The sequence below is a fragment of the Haliaeetus albicilla genome, chromosome 7 (assembly GCF_947461875.1).
Source record: "Haliaeetus albicilla chromosome 7, bHalAlb1.1, whole genome shotgun sequence".
Lineage (NCBI taxonomy): Eukaryota > Metazoa > Chordata > Aves > Accipitriformes > Accipitridae > Haliaeetus > Haliaeetus albicilla.
In genome coordinates, this window is record NC_091489.1 from 45,402,694 (window position 1) to 45,418,564 (window position 15,871).

The 15,871-nt window shown below is 41.7% G+C and overlaps 1 protein-coding gene across 6 annotated transcripts in view; it reads left to right on the top strand.

Annotated features, from left to right (window-relative positions):
• Nucleotides 1–15,871, top strand: part of ARHGAP32 (Rho GTPase activating protein 32) — a 259,692-nt gene that overhangs the window by 163,302 nt on the left and 80,519 nt on the right. For all 6 annotated transcript variants that reach the window (XM_069788197.1, XM_069788195.1, XM_069788198.1 and 3 more), the window contains 2 exons: nt 12,767–12,904; nt 15,045–15,137. In XM_069788197.1, the coding sequence (XP_069644298.1) occupies nt 12,767–12,904; nt 15,045–15,137 (231 nt within the window). The remainder of the gene's footprint in view (nt 1–12,766; nt 12,905–15,044; nt 15,138–15,871) is intronic.

Sequence of the window (15,871 nt, forward strand, 5' to 3'; positions counted from 1 at the left end):
AGTATGGTTTGCTGGTTCTGTCTGCCTGTCATAGTCCATACTAAAAACCACAAATTGCTTGCAGTAGGATTTTTGAGTCAAACATCTGAAAACCTTTTATATGATTGTTTTTTGTCTTAAAGACTTGTTCTTTAATATATTAATAGTTTCGTCTTGTGTGATTGAAGCTCACACACCTAGAGAACAGTTACGGAGTAAGCGCTACTAATATTCCGCTGGTGAAAAGCTACAGTTCTTTAAACAGATGACTCTAAGGGACGAATTCTCACATGCACGTACATACTTGTGTGTGTTTTATATAAGTACTAAAAAGAAATTTAAAAAAAGGAAAAAAAAAACCAAGAGGAAAAGCTGGTCTCATCTTTGATAATGAGATATACCTATGTGGACCATCCAAGCTGGATCCTACCCAATGCAAAATTTGTTTTTAGAATATGTGTTAACCTGCTTCTCCTTTCTTAATATAGAATTTTCTGCCTTCGTTGTTCGCAGAAGATTTTGCTAAACAAAAGCAGTTCCTATGTCCTTTTATTGAATAGGGAATTCAGGTAAAGTTTCACATTATGCCTATTGCAGTGTGGCTGCAGTCCCCTGCCCCTACCCATGCATTCTCACCCCCCTCTTCCACCTGAGGTCTAGGGTCCGTGTAGCTGCTGGATGAGTCCTACCAAGGATGAAAACCAAATCCACCCCACAGGTGGTGGAATACCTTGGCGGTGGTGCAGCTAAACTGAAGCAGGTGTAAAATGAACATGCACTGAACTGCAAGGGTACGCTCTGATTTCATAGCACGCTAGCTGCTTTGTACAAACTGCACGTAGGGACCCTCGGTATGTCCTAAAGCTTTGTCTGCTCAGAAGGGCTCAGGAAAGTGACTCTGCTTTAGAATGCATTAAAATGCTGGTCCCCGTCATGGCCTTTCCCCCCCAGCTTGTTTTCTGTACTTCTTTTCTGGCACTGGGTACCGCTTGCCTGAAGATGACTGCAACAAAGTGCCTAGAGAAATGTAACTTCCACCGACAAGTTTGCCCATGAGAGTTAGGTACCTCACATGCTTGTTTGAAAATCCCTCTTGTGATACTGGGCATTTATTTGTAAGTCCCCCCAAACCTTTTTAAAACCTGACCATAGGCCTTTATGGGTTGAATATTTTTAGCCTATCCTTCCAGATGCTCACAGATGTTGAAACCTCTGTCCGAAGCACTTCTCGGTTGAGGAGGGCTGTTTCACATTAGTCAAAAGAAAGCAACTAAAATCCTTGTTTCCACAATGCTAATCCATCACTTGATGTTCTGTGCTCGAATGGTTGATCTTGGGTCATATACTACATGCCTTCTGCTCTCAGCAGTGATAAATAAAAATGAAGTGACAATAGTAATGTGGATTAATAAAGAATGTATGAAGCTGGCAAGCAGCCTGAAAAGTGCTGTTGGGCTGTGTTCAAAGCTCAGGCGATGCCAAAGTGCTGCCAAGGTGTAGTGTCTTTGAAAAAGCTGGGTCTGTTCCAGGCTTTTTGGAAGTAAACTAGCATCTGTAGGGGAGAGAGAGAAGATATTGAATCGCATTCAAAGTCTTTAAGAACTGCATAATTAACATCTATTACTCTGTAGCTGTTATGATAATACTAAAGGATAAATTCATTAATTAATTGGGATAATATTAATTACAGACAAGGGTATGACTGGTTTTTGGAGTTTTGCTGCAGAACACTGATTTGGGTAGGGCAACACTCCCACTGAACAGGATTAACACTGTGGTGTGCTGTGTCCTTTTCCTGTTTCAAAAGCGTATTGCACCATACCCTCTTGTTCATCATGGGATTCGTATGTAGCTCTGTGATCGTTAATTCACACGAGCGGTTTAGACAGTCGAAGTAGCAGTTTTGAGGTGAAAAGGACTTTTGTCCCGCTGTCTTTGCTGCCTTTTGTTCCGAAGCGGACAGTCGGGCAGTCGGCGGGATGTCTGCGCTGGGATCGAGGAGATGCACCAGCAGGACGACTTCCAAGGGCCGTGCCGTTTGCTTGCTTTGGCCGTTTGCAGTATACGGGTGCTCTTTGGGACCGTGGAATGGAAATGCAGAAGTTAGCTGTTGTCTTCGGTGCTGCGCAGGAGGGTGTAAAGAGTCCAGGAGCAGCATTGCGCTGACCTGCAGCGGCATCCGTGTGTCATCGGGGCTCTGGGGTTTCATTGCCCTGCTGATGGGACTTGTCCTTTGTTCCCAGCCACAGAGCAGCTTCAGTACGCTTGAGTGTAAATCTATCCCCTGGTAACAAGAGATGAAAACCAGCTGTAGTTCTTAAACTTTGGTATTTAATTTCTCCATTCATGGCTCGCTCTGGTTTTTTTCTCTGTTTAAATATGTATCATGAAGGGAAGCGGGGTCAGCATAGTTCGTTCTTGTTCCTGACTCTGGATGCTTGAGATGCAATAACAGGGTTCTAGCTGTGCATGGATTTTGAATTGAATGATTGATTTATTGAGTGACACTGCAGAGATAAATACTGTCGTGGAACTCTCGTGTGCTGAAGCACATTCCTTCAGCAGGTGCAAATTGAGGTGCATTTCAGGCTGTCCCTTCAGTATACCAAAGGTGGAGGCTTACTGTGCTCTGTGTTAATGGCTTCAACTACAAAATCCAGCATAGAAATGGTCTAGTGAATTTCTTTGAGGGTGGTTTTTACTGGGAAAGAGGGTATCCGAAAATGATCGCCACAAGATAGCAGCCTACCAGTTCATCAGACTTGCATTAGGCTGAGCTGCTGTGCAGTTATTTGGGAAGGGGAACAGCGAGTGATCTATGGCAACTGCTGCTTTCATGTGCTCTTCAGATGGTTTTCTGTGATGGAAACCTACCAGCTGAAGTGAATGGTCAGTGTAGCCATGGTCTAGGAAGGCATAATGAGCAAGAGGGAAAATTATTTCTCAGAATAAAATGCAGTATCACATGAATGTGCTGCCATGAAAGTTTTTTTTTTTTTTTAAGCAACAGAAGTTTTTACAATTATATGGTAGTTTGTTAATGTGTCCTTTGGGCATTTTGCCTTCAGAAAGCAAGCTCTGAATTAGAGACATCAATCTTCTTGTATCCAAATTGTATTCTACTTAGCTCTGAAGCAAAAGTGAAAATCACTGTTGAAATCCAAGAGGACAGGATAACGATTATGGTTTCTTTCTGTAAGTGATGCATTTTGGCAGGGCTTCTGATTGTCATGTGGTGCTTTGTAGACAAGGCTGGGCCCAGCCGCAAATTGAAGAGGACAGTTGGCTTTATTCTGAAGAGACGTTGAATCCTACCCCATAACCAAGCAAGTGTAAATGCATTGCAGAGGAGCCGTTTGTCTACAATTTTACTTGTTTTACAACTTCTCCAAGAGCTGGGCTTGGTTCAAATCCAAAATAAGAGGGGGATTGTGGTGGATGTTCCTGTTTTTCTTAGCTGCCTTGATGTTTATTCCTTATAGAGAAGTTTAATATGCACGCCTTTTTAATAGCAATATTACAGTGCCTGTTTACTTGGGAAAGTTGACAGCCCTTTGGGACAGATAATCCAAAGCAGTTTCATCCAGTATCATCCTCTGCAGGCTGTAAAGTTACTTTGATCAACAAGTAATGTCAGATGTTAGGTGGCTAAGCAAGCGTGAGGAGAAAGACAAGGTTCTCAGTCACGATGTCTCAAACCTGAACGACTTGCATGCGGATAAAGTTCATAGGCCTTGGAAGAGCATCTACACTTCCAAACAACAGATTCATTGGACATAAAATGTCCAATGCAGGTTAGTAAAGAGTATTTAAAAAAAAGGTACTCTCAAGGTACAGAAACCACATCAAAATAAATAGCATGTCTGTAAAGATGCTTTGGCGGTAAATCAAAGTTGCATCATTTTCATTGTTTGCAGCAAATTTTTACGGTCACTGAGCAAAGTGGCCAAATACGCAATCCGGAAAGTTTTCAAAAGTTATGTCCCATGTGAGTGCACCTAGTTTGGTTAAACTCTGATATTGTAAAGAAAATTGGTAATTGAGTTGTTTTGGTAATAAAAAATGCTGAAGTGTTAAATGCCAGTGTCTTCCTCAATAACTAGAGGTTCTTTGCCCAACTGGATTTATAACTGACTGTACGTTAAATTAAAAATCAGTTTTGTTTTAGAGCAATCGGTGGCAGAATTCTCAGGGGGAACGTGGATTGAGCTTGCTCCTTAAATCGTTATATTCATTAGGGCTTTCCTGGAATTACAGAGCAGATTTGTGCCTCGAGTTTGCTAAAAACCATCAAGCAGGTGTTTCTTGTCACTATGTGTTGTGTAACCCGTGATAAACTGACCTAGTTCAGTGAACGCTGAGGTCCCAACTCCTTGAGCAAAATTTACACTTGAAGTGTGAAACAACTCAGAATCAGTTCATCGTAGACCTGCTGTGAATTCCGGAGTTCTCCACTTCCTTGGCAGGGGCTGGTAGCCTCCAAACTTGAAAAGCTGCAAACGTGTAGACAGGCTGTGGGACGTAGACATTAAGCGTAATTGCAAACCGATATTGTTAGAGACTGTAGAGCAAGTTTGCAGTCAAGGGCTCAAGCTTTGTCAGATAAGAAGGAACTGTCTTTCTGGTTTTCTAATGATGCTTTTTTTAACTGATCTGTGATTTTAAAATACTGTATTTACTTCAAGCTTTGTGGTTTACCTTTTTAAAAGACCCCATTAAGGATATTAGATATTAAAGATGGCCTGTCTTAAGTTTTTCATCTCCTGGGTCTTGGCACCGCTTTTCAATGTTTCTTTTTAAAACCGACGCATGCAGCTGCCAAAAAAGCATCTATTTCTCCATTGTGGCTACAGCTCCAGCTCTGTTAACAAAACTTCTCCAAAGCTGCTTCTGTTTCTTGTGCTTTCTAAATAATGTTTCACCCTTCTAACCTCTTTCCTTGAGTTCTGGTCAGCTACATCTTTAACATACCTGCATGTATACCTTTTTCCTTGAAGTGTTCATGTGTTTTACCTCTGTAACCCTACCCAAAGGAGCAGGAGTGGGCAGAGAGGTTCCCTCTGGCATCCTCTGATAAATCTGGGGGGGATGCAAGGGGAATGGACTGCAGGAGCGACCAAGCTCACACGTGTCTTCAGGAAAGAGCATCTCCAACTGCTGCTCTTGGAGGCAGAGTACGGGGGTAGGTGAGCCGCCGGCCTGGCCCAGCAGGGCATTTCTTACCATCTTAGTGGTGTTTTCCAAACACTGTTAACATTTTTTGCTTCATTCTGGGGTGTCGAGATAAATGGGTTTGTAATGGAAGCAGCGTCAGATGCAGCATGTTTTTAATTATTTCCACGCTTCTAAGTTTCGGTTATTTTGTAAATGATGTGATGGATGTGTGTCCTGTTGTGTAGCAACCATAACTGGGGTTATGAGGGTTTTTTCCGAACAGTTTCTTAGGTTTGGACCTACAAAATCTTTTCTTCCTGGCAATTAGTTTTGACAAACTAAAGCTTATGTGCTTTGGTCACTTAACAACAAACCCTAACATTTAAGAAGTCAGCTGTTTGCTTCAGTGATGTGCCCAAGAAATGAGACTTAAGAAAATTGAGATCTATATCTGTCTAAGCTACTGTTGCTGCAGCTAACCGCAGGCAAGTCATTTTGAAAGTTTGTTTTGTTTTGTTTTACTAACCTCAGGCAAGTAATTTTCAAAGGGGTTTTTTGTTTGGTTTGTTTTAAAGGATAGTGGTGCTTGCTTACTTTGATGAAACATCGTTTCTTCTCTGTGGTTAAGTGCTGAGTAGATTATACCACATTTGGGGCACAGGGTAAAGAGGGTGTCATATTTAAATATGTGCAATGTCCACATAATCATTTGTAAATATATATGCGTTCTCTCTCATTGCCCCGCTACCTGTAAGATGGTAGAATTTTAGTTCCCGTTACTTAGCAGTTGTTAGTGGCTTTGAAGTATTTCTTTTGTGGCTGTAAGCTCATGTTGGATTATTACTTTAATTTTCTGAAGTGTAGAAAAGCAGTCCCCCATGCTGTGGCCGCCCTCCCTTTCATCCCTGTGTCTCTCTGTGACCTGCTGCTCTTATGGTATAATTTTACTAAGGAGATGATTGATATTGAATTGTTTAAATTATAAGATGTCAGGAGAGCAGGGGATTTCATTCACATGTTGAGAGTTGTAAATCCTGTTTCAGGTTCATTAGGTGTCTGTCAGCCTGCCATTCAGAAGTAGGCTTTCTCGTGGGAGGAAAAACCCTGTTGTTGGAAAAATCGTTGTTACGATTTCAAATGCTGTACACATGGTGTGTTTGCGTTAGGTCTTCTTAGCATGCCCTTATTTCTCTGTATCTGTACAAAACCAATTGCCACCAAAGCCTGAGCCAAATATTTGCCTGCTGTCTGAATGCCTCTGGCAAAGCTGCTCTTCTGAGTGACAGAGAAACCACTGGAAGGTCATGGCTTATTTCAGCTTAGCACCCAGAAAGCCGCATATACCTGATCGTGGGGAGTTTCCAAAATCGGACAGATCGAGCAGGGATAATACTGCTGTCATTCAGACCAGGTCTTGGGCAGCCTCGTGTTCCCATGTGTGTGTTTAGTGTTCCTATCTGTAATTGGAATCAGGGAGCACAAGGAAGTATAATTTTTAGGGGCGAAAAGCTGCAGTCGTTTCCATTAAAACCTCTTTTTTCCTGCTGATTGCAATTAATTGATAATAAACTGATAATTAATGCTGAAAGAGATTAATTTCTTCTGTGGAATAAGGCTATTAAGGATTCACCACATAAACAGACTAAACATTCTCCTCTGCCTTCTCCCTCGCGGTCTGTTCGTACATTATGTTCCCTTCATCTTGTGGCAGTCGGTCTCTCGTGTCCGTTTCCTGTGATTCCAGGTGGAGTGCTGAAGTTTTAGCATTTCCATCATTTTCACCTGATTTAAAGGTCCCTCCTGCAGATATTTTGTTTCCTTCTAATCAGAAGTATGTGCCTGGCAGCAGAATGGGTATCCCGCTGGAAGCTGTTGATGGTATCTTCTAAGCCGGGTCAACTCCAGAAGCGAACAGACGTCTTCTTGACGCGGCCGTCCCTCCCTGTAGCTGTTACTGTGCTGAGCGCTCATCGCTGCCCAGCCGAAAGGGTCGTGGGAGCAAGTGCTAATGTTTGCTAAGTAAAATTTATGCATCAGTGAGGTTAAGCTAATGCAAATGTCTTCCAGCTTAAGGAAAAGCCATAATACGGGTGTTCCCCACCCTGTGGTGGGAAGGAATAAACTCCTGTTGATGGGTAGTACCAGGAGCAATGAAAGCGAGCATCCATCCGTGACCACAAGGTGAGACCTGGAAGCGTGCTAGCCAAAAAGCCTTACACTGCTGAGTGTACACTTTCGTTCGGAAATAAAGTAGCTTTAGTTGCCTTAGTGCAAACTCCCTTTAAGTTTTAAAGATTTATAATTTCCCTAAAGTTATAATAATACGCCAGAAGTCATGAAATCATCCAGGACATTTTGGTAAACAAACTTAAGCTTAGATAAAGCCACCTATGGCACCAGCTAAAAACACTTCCTGGGTAAGCTCTATGTGATGGATTTTATCAGTCTTGTTTTCTGTTTTGACTAAATTTCTAAGCCATTTTCCAGTGTGACTTGAAATGAAAAAAGGGCTGAAGGGTCATGCTGGAATAACATACAGAACCCAAGACCCAGACAGCTCTAAAAGTCACCCACATGGCAGAGTTAAACTCTACTGGTGGATGCTGGCATTTTTCCAGCTATTTAATACGTGGTGTTTTCTTACTGTAGGGTCAAACCGAAGTGACTTTTGCCATATACTTTCATCTCATTTTGTGGTCTCGATCTCCATGTTGGACTGGTAAGGTTCATGAGAGCATCCATGTGATTTCTCTCAGGAAATAAGCATTTGAACCAGGAAAGAAAGGTCTTTCCCTGTCTTAAAATAAATAAATCTTAGGTGCTACAGAGAAAACATACTCGGACCGTGGGACAGGAAAGTCGTGCGTGCTGGAACTCGGTAGCACCCTGTCTGGCTTGAAGAGGCACTGATGGACAAAAAGGAGTCCTCTCTGCACAGATGTAGACAGATTCAGCTGGAAACATAGTCTTTTACTTTTTCTTACATAGTGGGGAGAGGAGATCTGTAAATCTTTATTACAAAATTTCAGCATATCAGTTTTGTAAAGGGACCATATCACAAATATTGACAACAGACCAACTTCTTTTGTGTTAGCTGGATGCCTCCGAGTAAGCCATTGATTGTTCAGTACACAACAGGGGAAAAATTGCTTCTTGCCAGGTCCCGAGTGAAAACAGTTAAGTCCACATAAAAATATTCCTGTATGGAACTGGCCTGGAGCTTATGGGAGCCCCTCTTAGAAATGAGTAACGTTTTTGTACTGGTCAGTTGAAGGGATTAAGAGATGGTGGAGCAAAGGTGGGGTTTTTTTTTACCTATGGGAATGAAAATGCAAAGGATGTTTTAAAATACCCTCCTCTTAAATTTGCTTTTCCCAGTCCGACAGTAACCAAGCAGTACTGCAAAAAGTAATGTCTTCTAGTAATGAAACAAACCATCAGTGAGCTGCAATCGTCATACTGTGTGTTGGGCTTGGAAAGAAAGGGAACGGGCAGTGATACCGCTGCTCACTTGAAGTATCACTAAATCAGCTGTGCTTGAGGGAGTACGTAAACTCCTGGCTATGGCTGCATGTCGTCCTCCTGAGGCCATTTGACCAGCAAAGCTAAAAATATTGCTCGTGGAGCTGGGGTTCTGAATCCTTGTCCCTCTGAATCTTGTCTCCTGCGATGCGAAGCCTGGGTAGCTTTTTATGATCTGCGATCTCAGTATAATGGTTTTACTAATGGAAGGTTCAAGTCTCTGGCTCAGTGGAAATTAAATCATCAGTTCAGTAATCTCTAATAATTTTTTTTAGCGTGACATTTCTTCTTGCTTTCATAATCGGAAAAAAATAAGCAGCACTGTGCAGCGTGCTGAAATCTCACCAGGCTTTCATCATACACTTAATCCTACACAGCATGCAAGAGTAAGGGAGAACACATCAAATGGTAATAAGAGTAGGAATGAACCCAGATTTTCCATTTTGTGAGAAATTCATAATTGTCATGATGCTTTTTGTTGTGAACATTTCCGTAAAATGAAATTCCAAAAAATACTTTGATTTTGTTCAAGAGGGATTTTTTTTTTAAGTCAGTGGTCAATTTTTCCTTTTAAAGATCGTGAAACTATTTTATGGCATTATTGAAATCTTCATTTGAGACTTGATTTTTTTTTTTTTTTTTTTTAATGAAATTTGTCATACCCAGGTTTGTAATTGAAGGTCTGAATCCAGGAAATCACTTGACTATGTGCTTAACTTCACCTCTGTTCTTATGTCCCATTGAAATGAATGCGATTTAAGCACGTGCTTCTCTAAATCAGGACCATCGGTAATTAAAGAATGGAAAAGTAATTACTGAACTGGAAAATTAGAGGGTGATCAAAAATTTATTTGAGCAACAATTTATAGAAATAATTAAAAATGTGAAGAGGGCATTTTTGCCTTATGGATATTATGTGCCCAAAGCATCAGTAATGTTTAGCTTTGCTATAAAACACAGTTGACAACATGAGACCAACTTAACAGTCACTTACTTGTTTCTACTGTTTTATTAACTCTCTAAATTAAAAAAAGAACCCTTTTGCAAAACCCTTCTGGCACTTGAGAATTTGCAGGAAATGGGAGCAAGATGTACACTTTTTATATTGATGTAGTGAAACGTTGTAGTATTTTTGATATTGATGGAGGTCACTGTTGTTTCTGCTGCTTTGGCTATGCAACTCTGGAAGTCTAGTTGAGGGAATTTAGGCTTTCCTTTCTTGTGATTTGTCCTGGAGATCTGAGGGGAACCGCTAAATGTTGTCCAGTTCCTTCCTAGATTGCTGCGATGGTTCCTTCCTGTAAAGTTAATTGCACCCCTTGTAAATATGGCTGTCTTACTTTTGCTTAAAAATTTGTCAGTCAGGCTCCTAGTCTGCAAAAACTTTGCTTCATACAACTTTTAGAACAACCTGAAGCCTGTATGCTTTTTTAATTTAGTTAATTGCAGACTTAAAACTGCAGGGTTTTAGGAAATGCTCACATTTAGAGTGTTGGAATAACTTTCTGCTGGGTGGAAATCCGTCTCATCGCTCCCGAAACTGCGTTCTGTGCTAACGCATCATAGGCGCAGCCATTCTGAACGCGACTGCAGGATGGGCAGTGCCGTCCCCACAAGTCTCCTGCCATCCTTTTTTGCACAAGAGCCTGACACCCAGGGCTGTGATTGCAGGCGCTGGGCTGACTTCACCCAGGAATGGCGAAAGCGGTTCTGGCACGTGCGCAAACCCCTCTTATGGAGGAGGTTGCTGCTGCTTCTGCGGGGAAAGCTCGGCTGGTTGCTTAGCAGCTGCCGAACGGCTGCAGTTTGAAGGTACGGGAGCGGTGGTTCGGGGTTACCTTTCTGCACCGCGCTCAGTCCGTGCCGGCTCGGTGCTTGCTCCGCGAGTCGTCGGGCAGCGACATCGTGTATCTCTCTCCCGGAGAGATGGTGGGGCAAGAAACACCACTGCTGCTGCGAGGTAAGCTGTCCCTGCTCGTTAATCAGCTTCCTTGCTAGTTATTAGGAGGCTCGTTGCTGTCATCGTGTAGAATGGGATTCTTCAGAAGCAAGGAGAGTGCTGTCTGGATAGCCCGTTCTCTCCACAGCTGATCCTGCACCCCCTGTCGCATGGACCAGTAGTTTGCTGACCCCAACTATTCCTGTCTTGTAAATTTAACTCTTACTGTCCTAATTCATGATAAAAAGAGACTGGGAATCTACAGTCCAACATTTAAAATTAAAATATCGTGGAATTAATGTCAGATTTACGATCACTTGACAAATGGGTTTTTTAGTTGTGTGGGCCACGTACGAGATCGTATTGAAATGTCCTGTTAAGTGCAGCGGGCAGAAGCAAATAAAGGATTGAAGCGATTTCTCAGCCTGTTGTTTCTTACATTGGTGACTAAACCTTGCTCAGCTGAAGGTCAATACTAGCAACTTATCAAGAGAGCAAGAACCACTTAATTGCAAAAGATGGAGAAACGGGAAAGGCTGTCATCTTTTTGAAGATAATTAGACTTGCACTCCTGTTCTTGTTTTTCTCCTTTAGACGAAAAGTAAAATGACATAACTTACAGAAATTACAAAGCATTTATGTCCTCTGTAGGTACCCTCTTTGTAGGCTTGTGAAATATGGGTGATTTCTTGTGATACGAAAGCAGAGTTTATGGGCACAGTACACAGTCTGGAGTTGTCCTAAATAAATTTGACAGAAAATGGCTAGTACGCTGGATTGTAGGTTTTACATTTATGATTGCCTTGCAGGCTTTGCATATTAATACAAAAGTGATGCTTATAACTTTCCTGATAAACAAATGAATATGGCGTGGTTGAGAAGTTGGAGTAAGCCATGCTTTTTTCGTATCCCAAGCAAAGAGGGCATCAGGTGTCGTTCTGACAGCCACCTACAGCCCATCTGGGATCACGCTTTGCAGCTACTTTCCCCAGTGACGTGTCCCCTCTTATACCATGCATTTCTCTGCTTTTGGTACTGGTTGCCAGGCATCCCTTTGTTGCTTTTAATCCTTGGCCCTGCCTTTGAGTGGCCGTGTAACCTGGAGCGATCTAATTCCTTCCTCTGACATCTTTTGAGTCCTTGCACTGCTATGCTATAGGAGCACCTGGACTTGTACAGCATGGCCAACATCTGTTGCGAGCTTTGTTGGTTTTCTCATCCTTTCCCAAGGGAGAGGCAACTGCGTGTGGAGTGTGTAATGCTGATAGAGATTTTTTTTCTTTTTAAATATGGCCGTACGGTTGATTTTAGGAAAGAAAGACTGAAAAAGCACTTTGCACTTGAAATAGAAGGTGGGGAAGCTTTGTGGAGGTCCGTGGTCACTGAGTGAGTGTCTACATCTGTAAAACAGGAATAGTCCCGTTTTAGGGGCTGCACGGGTGTATTGAGAAGATTAATGACTGTTCATAAAGTGCTTTGACCTGTAAACTGCTGCATTATTACAACATTTTTTATTGATCATAATAGGCCATGAAGCATTTAGAAGTAGTCATTAAAAGCCTCACAAAGCAAATTATGCTGTGCTGCCATGGTCCCTTCCTTGTCCCCTGAAGCAGTATGTATCTTGTCAATATTTTAATTGGGGAAATGACATGCATTCAGGAGTAAATCTTCAGCTAGTGTTACTCATCATAGGCTGTTTTTTTAATTCAGCTGAAGATTTGCCTGGGGCGTCTGACAAAAATTTTGCAAGCTTCGATTCTGCCTTCAGATCCCTGGATGTATATTCTTCTATCTGTGTAGAATCTAATTTCATGCTATTTATACAACCATTTTGTAATTTACATCTGTGCAAAGACACCTCGTGTGTGAAAATGCTACAAAATCCTTGTAAGACAGGTGGAAGTTAAAAGCTTTGGAGAGGTCTCATAATGCTGGGCCACATCTAAACCCATGGTTAAATAATTAAAAGAGGAACACTAACAGCTGGTTTGGGCTTGTATGGCTGTCTACAAATTAAAACATGAAAACACTACTAAGGCACTTTCATAATTTTCAAATGTTTTGAGAAGAAAGATGGCCAGATCTGTCTGCTACTTCTGCACAAACTTTCGTTTTCTTCCAAATTGGTGAGGAGCTTATAAAAGTGTGATTCTTTTTCTGTTTATGCAGGGGAGGAGCTGGATCGTGAAGCGGAGTTATGAAGATTTCAGAGTACTCGATAAACATCTTCACCTATGTATTTATGACCGGCGCTTCTCCCAGCTCTCTGAGCTACCCCGCTCCGATGCCCTGAAGGACAGTCCAGAGGTAAATTATCAGCTCTGTAAACATTTAAAGCACAGTCACCAGCAAGGGATTGGAAGATATTTTCAAGTATGTACAAAGTAGTTTTAATGTGGCCTGGGTTAGATTTGGAAATTGATTCCTAGTAATAAGATCAGTATGTGTTTTCTACCCTTATTTTCAGTGATCTAAAGGGAAATGCCTGCAAGTTCATATGAATTAATGTGCTGCTAAGTGTGGAACGGTTACTGAGAGTGTCAGGAAAGAAGCTGTCCTGTTAGTACCTTAGATAAGAATTTTGTTGTGTCTTTGGAAACTTTTTCAATGACGTGGATATTTCCTGACTTAATGTTAGCAACTTAACATTCCTAGGAAATCATGCTGTTCTAGGGCTGCAGCACTGCAAGTGTAATACCATTTGGAATGCTAGGCTTATATTTATAAACTGAAAATTACCGAATCTGTTTTTTAAGAGCATTTGCATTAGTGCATTATTTAAAGGGTCTTTAAAAAGCTTGAAGAATGGGGGTGTTTCCTAAATGAACAGGGGGTATTTTTCATTTCCTGACTTACTGTCTTCGCCTGGAATACGGTGAGCTGGAATTCCTTCGGCTTCTTGTCTGTTGATAATTTAGAGATTTATTCATGTCCAAAATAATCTTCTGGAAAGTAGCAGGTGCATCTTGACTGCATCATTTCAGAAGATGTGGAGAGGAAGGCAATGTAATGCATGGCCACAGAGGTTATCTGAGCCAGTAGAGCATAACAAAACTGTTTGGCCTCGGTCTGTCTGTGGGAAGAGCGTGTATCACGGTGGCAGACAGTGCCCATTGCTTCATTTCACAGGTCACTTACCTCTGGGACCTGTAGTTGTATGTTTGCCCCCTACCATCAAGCACGAGCACGGAAAAATTCTGACATGCTCTGTTGGAAGGCTGATGTTGCCTGCTCACGGGATGTGTAGCCGAAAAGGGAAATGAGGAAATTGAGGCCGTTCCAAGCATTCAAAGAAGAATCCATCCGGGATCTATAGATCAGAATCTGTGTTCTTGCAGTGCTGAGCGGGTGAGGATTGATTGCTTTAGAACAACACGCAATGGCCGAAATCAGTACCCCACTGAAGTCTGCAGGGCTTTTGCCATTCAATATATAGGAAGTTGATAATCCAGTCTCATTGCTTATCAGAGAAACTGATTTATTAGTTGCTTTGGCTTAATGCAGACTATTTCTGAAGAGAATTTAAAGCTTCTAGACTCTTAAATTCAGCAGAAGCAGCACTATTCAGGATAATGAATTCCTGGGTTTATATTTTTAAGTTATATTTTAGGCATTCCTATGTCTTACATCTTTATTTGTACAACTGATTTAATATGTACTTTATAGCATGAGCCTGAAAATCTGCATTATGTCTGTAAGCACAGAAGATGTAAAGATGTTGAACAGCTCTATTGCTCTGTGAAATGTAATTCTGCAGCTGTGTGGTGTCTCATACTATATTTTTTTATTTTGAATTGACCACATTTGAACAGATGGTTGAGGAGAACAATGTTTTAAACAGTCCTACAAACTCTGGGCTACAATACTGCTTTACGACACAGTCGCTGTGAAGCTTTGGAAAGACCTCACTAGCTTCTCTTTAATAAAAGCAAGTTTACTGTTACAGAAGGGACATTGCTAAGTTTATTTTTTAAACCCTCTTCTCTTTCGCCAAGGGGTCTGAGTTGCCACATTCTTAAGGGTTTGCAAGTGGGTGGAAATGGCAGCCAGTGTTTTGTTTTGCTAAATGGTTCTCAGATGTGTTTGATGGCCATAATACAAATGAGTTTTTTGTATGTGAAATTCATGATGAGAGGAAGGCTTTAGACTTAAGGTATCTTGACAAGGGAAATTACGAAAATCTACATATCTTATAAAAATAACGTTATTACTTTCAGAGGGAGCTGCTTCTTTATGCTTTTGTGTGTGTGTGTGTGTGTAATCACTGTAACACTGTACGCAGTTTGCTGTCCTTCTCCAAATGACAGATTTCCTTGCAAAAGGGAATATATTTCTAAACGCTTGCCTGTGCCAACGGATAATTTATGGTCTCTCCAAGTCTGAATAAGTCTCTCCAAACTATGGTGTATTAACAGACAAACTGTATGTCCGTTTCTTTCTGTTCCAGCTTGTCACCCAGATGCTGATGGCTTACCTGTCACGTCTCTCAGCCATCGCAGGCAACAAGATAAACTGTGGGCCTGCTCTCACATGGATGGAGGTACAGTATGAAGCTCAGGTTGTTCTTTTTTTCCTGACCTTAGCAGCAGAGCAAGCCACAAATGTGCTCTCTTGCCTTTCCAGAAAGAGGTATAATCCTTCCAGACCTATTGGTGTCACTGAAATGCTATCCTAAGAGCTTTATTCCCCTGTTAGCAGCATATAGGTGGCCACAAAAGGTATAGAACAAACAGGATCAGATCCAATGTTAAGAATATAGAAGCTTTTTCCCCCTCTTGCTTGGATTTTGCCACCCAAAGACGTGTCATTCTGCTGATATTCACAAATAAAAGGAGGTGGCAGTTCTAGTGAAGCAGCGCTTGGGTCAGTGGACCGCCTGGGAAAGTCCAGTTCGTGGCCAAAGTCTCTGAGTAACAGGCTGCAGAAAGCACACGCATTCTTAGGCTCCTTTTTGGCAAGGCAATGCTGCAACTGTGGCAAGTTTCTAAAACTATTGGAGCTGTTTCAGTTATGGTGTTTGCCTGCCCTCTTTTTTTTCTTTAATTTTTTCTTGCGATAGCTACAGAAACAATAAGTGTTATCTGCTCCTGTTTGCCATCACTGTTGGTTAAACTGCTCAACAGAGCCTACGTTGTGCTTGCAGTGGCACTGTTTGTATATTGTGAATTGCAGCTGCAGCTTTGGTTTCTCTGTTAATGGTCTTCTACCATCTTAAACAATAGACCTTATTGGGCAACGCGTGCAGGAAAGAATGGGGCTAAGTGATCAAGGCCA